The 14,570-nt window shown below is 41.5% G+C and overlaps 1 protein-coding gene across 2 annotated transcripts in view; it reads right to left on the bottom strand.

The window, feature by feature from the left end:
* Positions 1-14,570, bottom strand: part of BMP1 (bone morphogenetic protein 1) — a 148,005-nt gene that overhangs the window by 65,350 nt on the left and 68,085 nt on the right. For both annotated transcript variants that reach the window (XM_063311215.1, XM_063311214.1), the window contains exon 2: positions 4,500-4,613. In XM_063311215.1, coding sequence (XP_063167285.1) covers positions 4,500-4,613 — 114 coding nt within the window. The remainder of the gene's footprint in view (positions 1-4,499; positions 4,614-14,570) is intronic.

Genomic DNA, 14,570 nt, shown 5'->3' with positions numbered 1-14,570 from the left:
ATCTGCTGTGGCCCCCACCCTCTGGAACATCATTTCCCATGAGGTAAGGTTAGCCCCATCTCTGTTAGCCTTCTGGAAGGCCCTTAAAACATGGCTTCTTCACTAGCCTTGGGAATCCCAGGGAGAGTCTGCGAGGTTGCTGTATGAGATTAAGTGATGTTTATTCTCCTGGTTTCTTGGGTTTTATCTTTTATTTTATTCATTTTATTTATTCATTTTTTATTGTTTTTAGACTGCTATGGAGTCTTTAACTGTTGTTGTGCTGTATGCCGCCCAGAGTCATGTGTTTGTGAGATGGGCGGCCATACAAATATGCCAAATAAACAAAGTTTTGGTTGCTCTCAAGTGAAGAATGGGATGCTTTTTTTTTTCTTATTGTGCATCATTATTAAGATATAGTAAAACTTAGTTGCTTATTCATAAGCAATGCATACTTGCCTGCAGAAACACAGTTTTCACCCAAGTTTGGCATGGGTTTGTTAAAACAAGATCAGAAGGAGTGCAAGAGGGCATGCCAAGATCTTTCTCTCTTTGGAGTGTACTCTATCAGCCCAACGGCTGCCACAGCCAGTGAAAGCACTAGCTGGCAGAAGACCCTCCCCTAAATATCCAAGAATGAGGAATACAACACAGCAGCTTAAATCCAAGGCTGATGCTTCACAGCCCAGATATCTGGCAAAGAGAAGCTACGCTTGGCTCTTGCACGAACTTAGTATTAGGATCTGAATGTCTGCCTGGAACAGATTTTTTCCACTGCCCACCCTTGCTGTAGGCCAGCATTTCTCAACCTTGGCAACTTTAAGATGTGTGGACTTCAACTTCCAGAATTCCCCAGCCAGCTGTGCTGGCTGGGGAATTCTGGGAGCTGAAGTCCACACATCTTAAAGTTGCCAAGGTTGAGAAATGCTGCTGTAGGCAATAAGCCATAAAGTATACATATACAAGAAGGATTCTTGGTCCCATTGTGGTCATATCATTTCAACCAGAAGTCCAAAATGAAGTCAAACACCTTGCCACCACTCCTTCCCACAATCCAACCACTGTCTTCAGGATTGCCAAAGTTGACCAGCCCTTGGTTCAAAAGCACACAAAATTTGTGAGTTAAAACAAACAGGCCAGCCACTAACACTTGAATAGCATGTCTTTAATGGCCAAATTTTGAATGCTATGGATCCTATAGTCTTTCACCCCTTTTCTCTTGCGGGAGGGCCAGTTTGCGTAGCAGTAAAGGCACCAGGCTAGAAACCAGGAGACCATGATTTCTGCAGAAAGCCTGCTGGGTGACTTTGAGCCAGGGCTTCTCTCTCAGCCCTAGGAAGAAGAAAGCAAGGCAAGGAGGCACTTTTGAAAAATGTTGTCAAGAACACTGTAGGGACTTGTCCAGGCAGTCTCCAGGAGTCAACCCGAACTCAAAGGCACACATGCAAACACATTTTTCTTGTGGACATTAGTCCAGAGTTGAACAAACACCACTGGCAGGGAAAGTAATTAATACAGGGCAAAATCCTTCATGGTAAGTCCCCTAATTATCTTCTTTCTAACCAAAAAAAAAACACAGCTTGATCACATGGCTGTCCTCGAGAACAGTAGGCAACAGACCTCTGTGAGCCAGCTACTTTTGGCTTTTCCCTGATGAGCCAGGATCTTGCAATGTTATCAGTGGACTTATGCCAGGGTGGCTGAGCCCATTTTCAACTCTCTGCAGGAACAGCAGCTGAGCTAACAGCAGCATTGCAAATGTCTGATTTTCTTTAACAGGCACATGATGAACGCAACGCTGTTCTTTCATACTCTGTTTATCTTTCCTGCAATGACTTTTCTCATCCCTTTCATCATCTGTAGTTAAGACCGCAGGGAAGGACTTCTCTGCAGAAGTTCTCTACAGTGGAGGGTAAGAATGGTTTAGAAGTGGCTTGCCCAAATCTATTACATTTCTCCAGGAGTTTTGCATTCTTCTAGAAAAAGAGTTCAGCCAACTTCGTATCATCTGAAGACTGAGACAGTTAAGATTTTCCAGGACTTTACTAAAGAAAATCTGCCTGCTCACAGACAGCTAACAAGTCAAGAATTACCTAAAGGCAGAGAGCTAAGAGGGTGGGGAGGGGGGTATAATAAAGCATGTAAAAGAACAGTAAGAGGACGCTATCATAAAGCACGTAGGGGCAAGAAGTGGCAAGTTCAGAAGCAAACAGCCTGAGACCATGCTGGCCCATTATATTAACAATGCACAGAGGCCAACCATTTCTCCTACTGTGAAATTAATGGCTTTCAGTCCAATACAACATAAAGGTGGAAGAAAGAGACATGGTATTTGAATCTGGGGATATGACTCGAATCTTACATTTGCAATAGCTGGTTTTCTTCGTTATTAAGGGCAATAAAATTATCAGAGCTGTGTCCCTGATTCCCTGACTGTGAGCTTTCTAGCTCAAGGATTAGTCTAAGAGACATCTACCAGTGCAAATGATAAGCCTTACGTGTAATTTTAGCCAATTTCTTTTGAAATAAATGCAGTGGAATTCAGAACGTTTTATATATTAGGAAGAGCATACAATACATCATGAAACGTCACACACCACAGTCCAATCTAGTGTGGTATCTGAGGACCCTCCCAGATGCTGACATTGATCCACTTACAGGGTGGATTGAGCAAACACTGATCAGCCGATGCTGTCAGTGACTGCTCATCACTGGGCTTGGACCCCAAGTGTGGTGCGCTGCCCAGAGTTACTTTCTGCTGAGATGGGCGGCTATACAAATATGATCAATAAATAAAATAAATGTCCTCCTGTTGCAACTGCAAGCAACGATTGTTGCTGCTGAAGTCACAGCAATCCACAAAGATGTCTTTAATTGGGCAGCCTGGATGTGGCAGGGTGGCAGACAGAATGTTGGACCCAAACACAGAAACAGTGTCACCAAGGCCAGCAGGTGAGACCCTTGTGGTTGCTTATGTTTGCCATTTCTCGGGAAGGCAACAATTTTGTCTTTTTGGTGTTGCTGGCCAGTAACTGAGGCAGATGGGCTGAAACATCTCTGCTCAGTATTACAGGTAGTCCTCGCTTAACAATCATTCATTTAGTGATGGTTCAAACTTATGACGGTGCTGAAAAAAGCAACTTATGACTGGTTATGACCATCGCAGCATCCCCATGGTCACATGAGCACTTGGCGACCGGTTCGCATTTATGACCATTGCGGCGTCCTGTGCTCACGTGATCACCATTTTTGACCTTCCTGGCCAGCTTCTGGCAAGCAAAATCAATGGAGAACCATGTGATTCGCTTAACAACCATGCGGTTTGCTTAATGCCCACAGTGATTCACTTATCGACTGCCACAAAAAAGGTCATAAAATCAGGTCGGATTCGCTTAATGACCACTTCGCTTAGCAACCAAAATTCCGGTCCCAGTTGTGGCTGTTAAGTGAGGACTACTTGTAATCAGGAAGGGTGTATTCTCTGAAAGTGCTAGAGACGCCCAGGAAAATGGTGATACTTTAAAAAAACAGCTTGCTCCACCTCTTTTTGGTTTTGAATATGACATTAAGTTTTAGGAGATGGAAAAGCTGATTGTCTGGAATTACCCTAACCAAAGTCCAAGTACAACTGCAGTAGCATGGTCATATATAATTTAATTTGGAAGTAATTCTACAACACTCAGCAGGCATTTTGCATTGCGGGTTTAGGACTGCAGTCTTAATAATGCAGGTTGTGCTCAGCTGCAAAGAATAAATGTAGAAGTTAATCAATTCTCAGCCTAAACTAAAAGGATTTATGGATTGTGAGATAAGCAAATGTTAACATAACTTAATTCCTACTGGAAAAGCAGGCAGCCTGTAGATCTACTGTAAATAGACTTGATTTTTAAATTAATTGACACTATTAAGATAACCCTTTGTTATGAGATGTGCTTGTTCATTTAATAATGAAATCAAATCACCCTTCCACAACCATATATCATCATGCATCACTTCAACTCTGTAATTTTTTTCTTCCCTTTAGCAAATGGATGGGCACAGATGAAGATTATGTGAATTGGTTGCAAGGCTGGAGGTTTTCATGCTTGCCAGAAAGTGTGAAGAAGCTCGTGACCACCTTATTAAAAAGAATTGTGACTTCCAATGACTTCTGTGTGAGAAGGCATGTGATCCTTGGTTAGCGACTGCCTTGTTTGGAGACCATTCGCAGTTACAACGGTGATGAAAAAGTAACTTTATGACCAATCCTCGCATTTATGGCGTTCGCAGGTCTATAAAGCAAAGGAAAGCTGAAGTATGGTCATACTGCACGTCGCAGTTTCATTTTGTGATTGCTTTGTTTAACAACCTAATTGCTGGTCCCAATTGTGGCCACTAAACGAGGACTGCCTGTATCTATATTCTGCTGTTATTATTTCAAACTTTTGTGAGAAACTTGCCACCAGAAACATGAAAGTCACAAGTTTCTTTTCTCCCTGGAATATCTCCACCTCTACCATTATGAAGATTAGCAACCCTACCTGAAGTATTAGTAGCAGTCCTTTCAATTGTGTGCCGTGTGAGGTCCGCAACCCTGTCCACCTGGAAGAACTTGAGGTCCTCCTCATCCAAGGCAATATCTCCTATAAAGGCAGCTGGAAAAACAGAAGGAGAAAAAGGACTTACATTTTCACACTGAATGGATTTCAAAAACGTATTTTCTGAATGAATGGTAAATACAGCCACGTACATTCTTTTGTATATGGCTTTTGTGCCAGGATGACCAAAAAGGCAACAGTGCAGGATTAGAACGAACAAAGGAAGGCTTGCTAAAAACCATGATCAAAGCTCAAGGTGTTTTGGATAGCAGGGTTCCTACAATTCTTTCCAGCTCTCAGAACTGCAGTATTGGGAGCACATTTAATGTATGCCTTGCTATTCAGCAAAAGCTGCTGATTTACTGCACAGATAATGACACAAAGAAGGCAGTAAAGACCCTCATTCAGACTAGAAGTCCTCTTAAGTATCTCTAAATGCATGCTCAGGGTGTAAGGATTGTACACAGAAATGAAGCTGGAGAATTTTCTCTATGAATCTTGGTGTATGTTTGCGTATTTACTTTCTTTTTCATATTAAAGCAATTAAAAAGGTCTCTTCAAAGCAGACTGCCAATTTACACAGAAAAAGGAAGTCAACATTTTATGAACAAAAGATCTAAGAATTACTTTGCAACCAGAGAAGGCAATGAGACATCCATGGCCAAATCTGTTTTTTTTAATTGTTTTTAGATATAACATTATAGAGAGGCTGGATCAGGATGTTAATGATGATGATGATTCCCCCCCCCCTCCTATCCCTTTCTGATCCAGCACTTTAAGCACTATACCAAATTGGCGTTCTGTGTTGGGAGACAAGAGTTCAATCCTTGCCCCCAAGCTACTTTTCTGTTCAAAATTCATTCCCCAACAGTTATTTGCCCTTTAAGACAAAATGGTCATCATCAAGACACCACGGTCCTGCTCCCTCTTGCCTGGACCACAGGACAGCTACCATGTCATCTGAACATCTCAGCCCTGCCAATTTATGCAGTTATTTTAATTTCAGAGGGTTAAATTTAGTCTCAGACAGACCTGGCTTTCCACAGCCTTTATTTGCTTGCTTGTTCATTATTTGTCTGAAGCATCCTAACCTTCCCTTCTTCCTTTGCAATGTCTGTGACTCCTGTATTCCAAAACGTAGGCAAGTGCATTTATCATTCTTTAGTCCCATCACTAAAAACAACCATATCCATGAACTCTGTGCCCAATGTGAAGCTGGATCACACTGTATTTCAAAAATTTCATCAGTACGCACCTGCTTTTAGAAAGTTCATATGGATGTGGAAATATGAAAAATTTTCCAGAAATATGGAAAAAAGAAAAAAAATCCTAAAATCAACTACCATAGAATTTTATTACAGGTAGTCCTTGTTTAACAATGCTAATTGGGACTGGAAACTGCATCGTTAAGCGACATGGTCATAAGTCGCTTAGTGATAGCAGTCTCGGCAGTCCCTGTTGCCGTTGTTAAGCGAGGACCTCACATGACCGCGACTTTGAACTTCCTGCTGGCTTGTGGGAAGCCAGCAGGGAAGATTGCAAATTGCGATCACGTGACCGTGGGGGTACTGCACCAGTCATACGTACAAGGACTAGTTGTAACTACCACTCACTCAGCACTGTCGTAAGTTTGAATGGTCACTGAATGAGTGGTTGTTAAACAAGGACCACCTGTAGTTAGTTCTTTCCAACTTATCCAACCTGACTACATCATTGTAACATCCGTCCAATCAGTGGTTATCATATAAAAAGGCACACTTGATATCATGCATCTTGTTAAAAAACACATTGTTGAATATCTCCCTTACACAGTATTTCTTTAGTAGATGCAGGGCCGCAACTAGGGTCTGTGTCACCTGGGGCAAACATGGATTCCATGCCCATTTTGGCGCCCCCCCAGCACAGCACCTGGGGCATATGCCCCGCTTGCCCCCCCACCCAGTTGCGGCCCTGAGTACGTGACCTTGTTTCAGAGCTATAGTAGACACATGTATTGAGAGCAGAAGGGAGTTGAAGTCTGACCCTTCTGATGAATTCCAACCCCTTTTCTGGCTTCTAAACTTCTATGGTCTTTTTAATAGTGCCCTGTCTCCTAATCCCCATAATAAATGCATTTTTCAGATTGATAACTGTTGAAATAATGTAAACATACAGCCTAATAGGAGACTGCTCTTTCAAATTTATATTTCCAATGTCTCCTTCAACAATTCATCTTTGAGGTTTTCCTTCCCTCCTTATCACAAAATGTTTGGCTATCAAAGCCTGGTTCATCTAATAGCTACAAATCCTTAAATGCAGCACTTCCTTCTCCTTGGTCCTCTTTCTCTTCCAAGCCACTACAGCATCTTCTGATAAGATCCACCAAGTATGTTAAGACTGCATATTTGTTGGGAATTCTGAGAGCTGCAGTATCTAGATGGTACCATATTGCCTACAGCCCATATCATGTGAATCTGTTTAATATGCACTTACCTTACATATAAAAAATTCCACATTCCAAGTAAATTTGTTATACAGGTAGTCCTTGCTAAATGACCACAATTGGGACCAGAAGTTCAGTTGTTAAGCGAAGCAACTGGATTAAGTGAATCACCATGGGTGTTAAGTGAGCCACGTGATCGTTAAGTGAATCACACAGTTCCCAATTGATTTTTCTTTCCAGAAGCCGGCCAGGAAGGTTGAAAATGGTGATCACGTAACTGCAGGATGCTGCGACAGTCATAAATATTTTATATTTTTATGAAGAATTTTGCTTTTATCGTATTTTAATCTGTAGTTATTTTTATTGTAAACCACCCAGAGTCGCTCTTAGTGAGATGGGCAGTGGAGAAATATGGAATATAAATAAATAAATGAGAACCAGTTGCCAAGGACCCAAATCTTGATCTCGTCACCACAGGAATTCGGCAATGGTCATAAGTGTGAAGACTGGTCATAAGTCGGTTTTTTAAGCACCGTTTTAAGTCCAAACTGTCACTAAATGAATGGTCATTAAGCGAGGACTACCAGTATCCACTTTAAGCAAAGTCTGTACTCTCTGAGACTTCGAACATTCGCCATTAATCATAGTCATCAACACTAAACTGGAAGGACCAGATAATGGACTCAATGTAATATAAGCTTATACATGTAACAGGCTGTAGATTGTCTCTCATGCATTTGAGCTAGTAACGGAAAAGTATTTTATTAGATTTTATTGCCTTTCGGTCTCTTCTGAATCTACCATTTTGTGATTAATGAGAAACAGAACAAGGTACATTTCTCTTGAACTTCTTTGGGACACATTACCACTTGATGCTTTCCTTCATCACAGAATTAGTACATCCATAGAAAGTTATACAATGGAAACCCAAGGATCTGCTCAGTTGGTATCAGAAATACAACCTTCTTTCTATAGAAATTAGCTTCTGCTCATGAAGAAGCATTGGGCTGAAACTATCTGCACTGGCCCTCAATTCTAGAAAGGTTTTCCACTGACAATTAAAATAATGATTGGAAACAATCATAATTATACCGCATACCATGGCCTTCAAAGAACTACAGAGTAGCATGCATGACATTATTTCATTCTCCCTTAAAACAACCCTGTGAGTTTAGACCCTAACACTAACCCTAAGTCGCCGCTTGCACTTTATGCCTGAACATATTTTGAACATGCTTTTCTCCAGTCCAAATCCAACACTCTATCCAATATATAACACAAGCTCCCTGATAAACTAGACTTCTTATTTCCACTCTTTCCATACAAAGATGAATTTAATGTCATGGGTTGCTGGGATATATCTATGATATGATCCTTTTACTAGAAGAAATCCACAAGTAAATCCTAATTTTATTTATTTTGTATGGCATAGCAGAATACAGGCCAGACTGCTCACTTGAGGGAATGATATTAAAGGCAAAACTGAAATACTTTGGCCACATAATGAGAAGACAGGACACCCTGGAGAAGATGCTGATGCTAGGGAGAGTGGAGGGCAAAAGGAAGAGGGGCCGACCAAGGGCAAGGTGGATGGATGATATTCTAGAGGGGACGGACTCGTCCCTGGGGGAGCTGGGGGTGTTGACGACCGACAGGAAGCTCTGGCGTGGGCTGGTCCATGAAGTCACGAAGAGTCGGAAGCGACTAAACGAATCAACAACAACAAGCAGAATACAGCATTATTGCATAAAAGTAAATACTAATGATATTTGCACTGAAGGGTAGATGATACAATAGCTATGTCCTTTAATACATTTATTTTACTCTTCCTTCCAAGGAACTTCCCAGGATGGTAGAGAAGTGAAGACAAGTCATTCTAAAACTGGGTGTTATTCCAGGTGCGTCCCACGAGCCCCACCAGTTTCGTCCTTGATAGGTGAGGGGTCGTGCAGCCCCCTCCTGTGCTCCAGGCGTTGCCTCGATCGCCTTCCTGACTGGTGATGGTTCATTGCCGGGCGATCAGGCTCTTAATCTTTTTGACAGCTTGGGTGCACCTCTCCGTTTGTTTTGTCAATTACCTCTTTGCAACTTTGTATCCTTATCTTCTGTGCCACCGGCCTGGGTTGATACTTTGTTTCCAGCACCTGTTGCTCCCTTTTGTTTCGTGGTTGCCTTTTGCCTAAATCTGTCAGGGACCCATTACCCTGTATTGTCATGCGAGCTGTTGCGATGTCACAAGCATCTCAACGGTGATCATGACACTGGCCAAGTAGAGATTTAAGTTTGTACCCAGTAATTAGTGTTTGCTAGATGACTTTGGGCTACTCATCACCCCTATCTTCCCAAGATCGTTATGAGAATAAAACTGTTGTGAAGATTGAAGAATCCTATAAGAGACCCTGAGCTCCTTAGAGGAAGAACAGGATAAAAATATAAAGGATGTTGCTGATTCCTTTTTCAAAAAGATTTCTTGGTGGAAAGTATTTGAAAGGTCCAAGGAGAATCAAGAAGGTTGCCCTTTTTGTGGTCTTTCCTATGGTGAAAGTGCTGAAACCTCAGCTGAGAATTTTATTCACTCACAGCCTCAGGGTTCTGTTGTACACCATGGACTGATCACAGATCTGGAATTTTATGCTTACTCTTGTAATACTTTCCTCCCAGACAAAAAAATACCAAACACAAAGTCTTGGCCTTGAGCAGCATGAATTCAGTGAGCGGGGTTCACCTTGAAAACTGATGGATTGGTTTCACTGTCATAAAATAAACCACTGGTGTTGAAGTAACTAATCTAGAGGTAATATTTGTTCTCTTCTTTGGGGAGCTCAGCTTTTCCAAAATCTTTGGATGGTGAAGATGAGGAATACAACTTTCAGCACAGCGACACCTTTGAAAGGAGGCAATCCCTCTGTACGAAAACGTAATGCACAGAGGGAAGATGGCTACTGCAATGGATGGTGCCTGAGAACAGTCCCCCCCAACCTCCTTTCTTCCATCAGCTCACCAGCTCTGCTGGCAACTACTGTGTTTAAACATCTGGTCTCCATAAAGTCCATGGCATGTGTTAGAGATTTCTGAAAAATTATTATTACACAAATTGTTTTAACCTCAAGCTTCTTTGGGAAGCTCACTTTCTAGTAAACCCACCATTTCTCCCTCTGCACACAGATTTTGCCAATCCAAGCTCATATAATCCAAGGGATACTCAAATAACCTCCCATTCATCTGCCATGCAAAGAATCAAAACCATATGGTTTGGCTGAAAGTAACGGATAACAATGCTCAGCTCCTTGAGCAAGGACTGGATTCAGTTCTCTCCTACCATAGCAAATTCAAGATTGTGCTTCCCACTCTGGAATCGCAGTGCCAAAGGACCAAACATTCCTCTGCATGCATATAAAATTCCACATTTTACAGCCAAAACCCCTGAGTGCTATAATTAAAACCAAACCAATTTTCACTAAATGCTTATTCTTGCATTTCCCATAAGCGTGTTGCTGTATTTAAGACCACAACCAAATCTGTATGACTCCAGGCAGAAGGCAGTGAACCAATTCCTCAAAAAGACATTGGAATGGTTAGTCCAGTGACTGCTGGTGCTCACCGAGCCAAGTGACCATTTATGCATCGTAAAAAGTATAGCTCGTGTCTCTCTAGTGATGCCAATATTTGAATATCTACCACCAAAATAGAAATACTAGAAGTGCTGTAAAAAAAATCACCTCCACCTGACAAGGGGCTAATATTTGAGGGACAGTTTCATCAGTGAATATTCGCTCTGGCCTTTTCTTGTATTTTATTGTTAAACTAAATTGCTAGCTTAGCCGTTGACTCTTCGTTTGCTTTGCCATTGAAAACTGCTTCGAGGGGGAAAAACTCAGACAATGCCAAACCTTTGCGTGGCAAAGAACGTATGATGGAAAGAAGGGCAGTGTGGCAGAGCAGTTCTGGAATGCAACTCATGAAAACTGCTGGAACATGGGATGGAAACAGTTACAGGGAGTGAGCAAATGCAAGCAGAGCATGGCTTTTGGGTACCTAGCTTCCAAAAAGCAACTCGACATCCCGGTTAATAATCATCTCTTGGAACCAGTAGAGCTGCCACTCTCTTCCATTCCACTCCCTCCCCACTTCCTTTTTAACCAGCTACTAAAGCACAGACATTTATTTATTTATTCAGTTTGTATGGCTGCTCATCTCAGCAAGTGACTCTGGGTGGTGAATGTAATGGTATATGGGAAAGACCTTGGGAGACGGGCGAAAAGATGCTGCCCAGGGAACCGTCAGATAAGAGAGGGCATAGCCCACAGCTGGATAGTGGGTGGGGCAAGAGGTTCAGAAGGGACCCTCCCTAGTTTCTTGGGCTGTAAAGGAGACAGGAGAAGAATTGTACTTTCAGACCTGCAAGATTCTGTCCATGTAGCTTTATAATAAAGTAGAATTAGCTCATTTGGTTTTGGTTCCTATCTGGTTTATCCACTGAGGCCGACAGTGAGCAATTTTAAAATAAATTAAAAACAAATTCCCAGAAATAGTAATAGTTAACAGTAAATAATAATAAATAATAATAATGTTAATGAATAATAACAACATTTATTTATTTTATCAATTTATTCACTGCCCATCTCCCCCTCACGGGGGGACTCTGGGACTTTACAATAAAACAGGATTAAAATTCAAAACCACTCCAAATACGGTAATACAATAAAAATAAAAATAGAATAGAACCTCAATGGCTAAAATATTTTAATCAGTCCGTGAGTGCAACAGGCCCCTCAAAATCATTTTTGGGCGCTAGCCATCCCCAGGTATAACTGCTCCCCCTCCCGTTCCAAGCCTGCCTACGAAACCAGGTCTTCAATCTTTTTCGGAAGTCCAGGAGCGAGGGAGCTTGTCTCACCTCTGGGGGAAGGATGTTCCAAAGGGCGGGAGCTACAGCAGAGAAGGCCCGCTTCCGAGACCCCGCTAGATGGAATTCTCTTATAGATGGGGTCATAATACATAGTAACAGTAAATAGTCCTTTGGTAAGCAATACAGGGGCTGCCCTTGTATGAAGCAAATTACACGCTTGTCAACAAGATATCAGTTGGTTCATCCTTACTACCTCATAGCTGATGTTGCTCAGTAGGCCTCAGTCCGTTCTGTATTTCTGAGTCCTTAACATGAGTTCAAAATGCATCTACAAATCTTGACAGCTTCCAGGCTTCGTTTCCCCTTAAGATAGCAAGGCAGACGTCTTTTGTTGCTTTTCGCAATATCATGCAGAGTAAGGATAAACGATGGGTTACCTCCAAGTCCAGTGTGCTCCTAGATACATCTCTTGGTGTTCCTAGGGCTCCTGTCTGACCTTCTGTATTATTCTTTCAATGCACATGTTAAGTACAAAGTTAACACAAGCAAAACCTTCACCTCTAGTTTCCTGATTATTTGCAGCAATGCCTTGGGGGGCAGAGCATCTTGGGGGGCTGGTTCATTTTCTGATGGCATGTGGTGTCCACAGAAGCTGTTTTGGGAGTTACTCTGATGCAATCAGAGTTCCACATGTGCCCCCAGCTCAAAAAAGTTGCCTCCCCCTGACAAGGAGGCAACACCACTGTCTTGGAGTTAACTCACTGGACCAGCCTTTCTCAGCCTTTGGGCCCTCGAGGAACCCTTGAAATATTTTTCAGGCCTCAGGGAACCCCTGCACATTCAGGCTCAGATATAGGCCAGAAGTTACAAAATCATTATATTTGCTTCATGTGTAGGCCTGTAGAGATCCATTAACAGCGTTCTTAAACTAAAAATAAAGAATGAAACTTGCCTCTTTAAGGTGAAGTTGCCCGAATTTGAAATAATTTTTTAAATAAATCGTGATCTGCCAGGGAACCCCTAGTGTCCTCTCACGGAACCCTAGGGTGCCACGGAACCCTGGCTGAGAAACCCTGCATTGGACAATCCATCAGGAAGCATATAACAGCAATATAGGAAATGTATTTTGCTACACAAACTGGATGATTAGATTGTATAATACAGCTGGGTGCAATTTGGCTTAACCCATACACACACACGCACACATGCACACACACACACGCACACACACACACGCTATCATACTATTCCATTCTGGCATAAGCAAAGTTATGCAAAGCACAGAAAAGGAGTAAGAAATAGTGAGCGAAAGAAATTAAAGGCGTGAAAAGAAATATGGCTTAAAGCCAACTCTGGATACAGATTTATGGAACCCTTTCCAAGTAATTGTGTTTGTTTTATTGACTCTGTTGCCCTTCTTAGGATCTCTCAGATGAACTCACTTTTCTCCATGAGATTTTGTTTTCTCTGGTGGAATCTCTGGTGGAAAAATCTACTTATGGAGCTTAACCTAAGACTAGCAAGCTCATCCCAAGCAAAAGCCAAAGAAGTATGAAAAGGTACAGATTCTAATTTTCTTTTCATCTGAAAGTGTTCTTTAAAATGCAACTTCTCTTTCTGACTTTTACTGTGTGTTGCAAATGATTAATAAAAATCTGCAAGTGTGCCAAGCATTAAAAAAAAAACTGACCTGGGAAGTTAATCTAGAAAGCAAGCCAATAGTTGCCCAATCTGATTTTCTCCTTGGGCATAATTTTATTAAAAGGTACTTCATCAGCATCTGAAAAACCTTTACAATACATGCTTCTAAGTACCAAAAGCAGACTCCTTATCCCTTCCCTTTTGCTTTCTTTGGTATCATTTTTTTCATTCTTCATATCATGCTGTAGTGATATCTGATTAAATTTCCATTATTTGCTTAAAATAAAAAATGGTAAGAAATGTCACTAAAATAAAAACTGTGGTTATTACTTTTCTAATCAAATAGTTCACAGTCCTCAAGTAAGGCAGGCATGGTATGATACTACCATTAAATCATGTAACTTTGAGCATCATTTGGGGATACAATTGCATGGAGGTAAATATGTTGGGGCTGATATTTTTGCTCTCAAGTGATGTGCCCCCCAATCAAAATCAGATGTGAACCAAATATCATTCTAGCAGCTATCATGATTCCAAAAACAGCTGCCATTATCACAGCAAATGTATGTGATTTATCATACTTAAAGTTCTGATCCACGTGCTAATTCCAGGATAAGATAATGATAATGAGAGAAAAAGAACCATGGTGTCAGAGGTGCTAGACTTGAATAGAGAGAGGTTATCATTTGAAGTTTGACATAACCCACTGAGTTTTTGCTATTACAGATGTTTCTAAGTTCTTGTTAGGTTTAGAAAACAATAAATGTGTACAGCATCCATCTTGTGATTGGCAGCCAATATGAAGCCACTGGATTAGCCAAGACCAGTGATGTAAATATTGGTGCCTAACCTTCAGTTGTCGATCAACAGAGTGACATCATTTCCCATTTAAAGTTCATACCTTATATCAATAGTTCCAAACCATCTTTTCCTTTATGAAGCCTGTTACCTTGACAAGGTTTTTGAGGAATACCACATACCCCAGCAGTCAGCAACATAGCACCTGAATGCATTGTGGTCCATGTCACACACACTACTGTATGGCATCTACAGGACCTTTAGATTAAACTAGACAACCCATGACCTGTTGGGTCATCCTTTC

Source organism: Candoia aspera, chromosome 9 (assembly GCF_035149785.1).
Source record: "Candoia aspera isolate rCanAsp1 chromosome 9, rCanAsp1.hap2, whole genome shotgun sequence".
Lineage (NCBI taxonomy): Eukaryota > Metazoa > Chordata > Lepidosauria > Squamata > Boidae > Candoia > Candoia aspera.
Note: the sequence above shows the minus strand (reverse complement) of the source record. Positions and strands in the feature narration are given on the sequence as shown.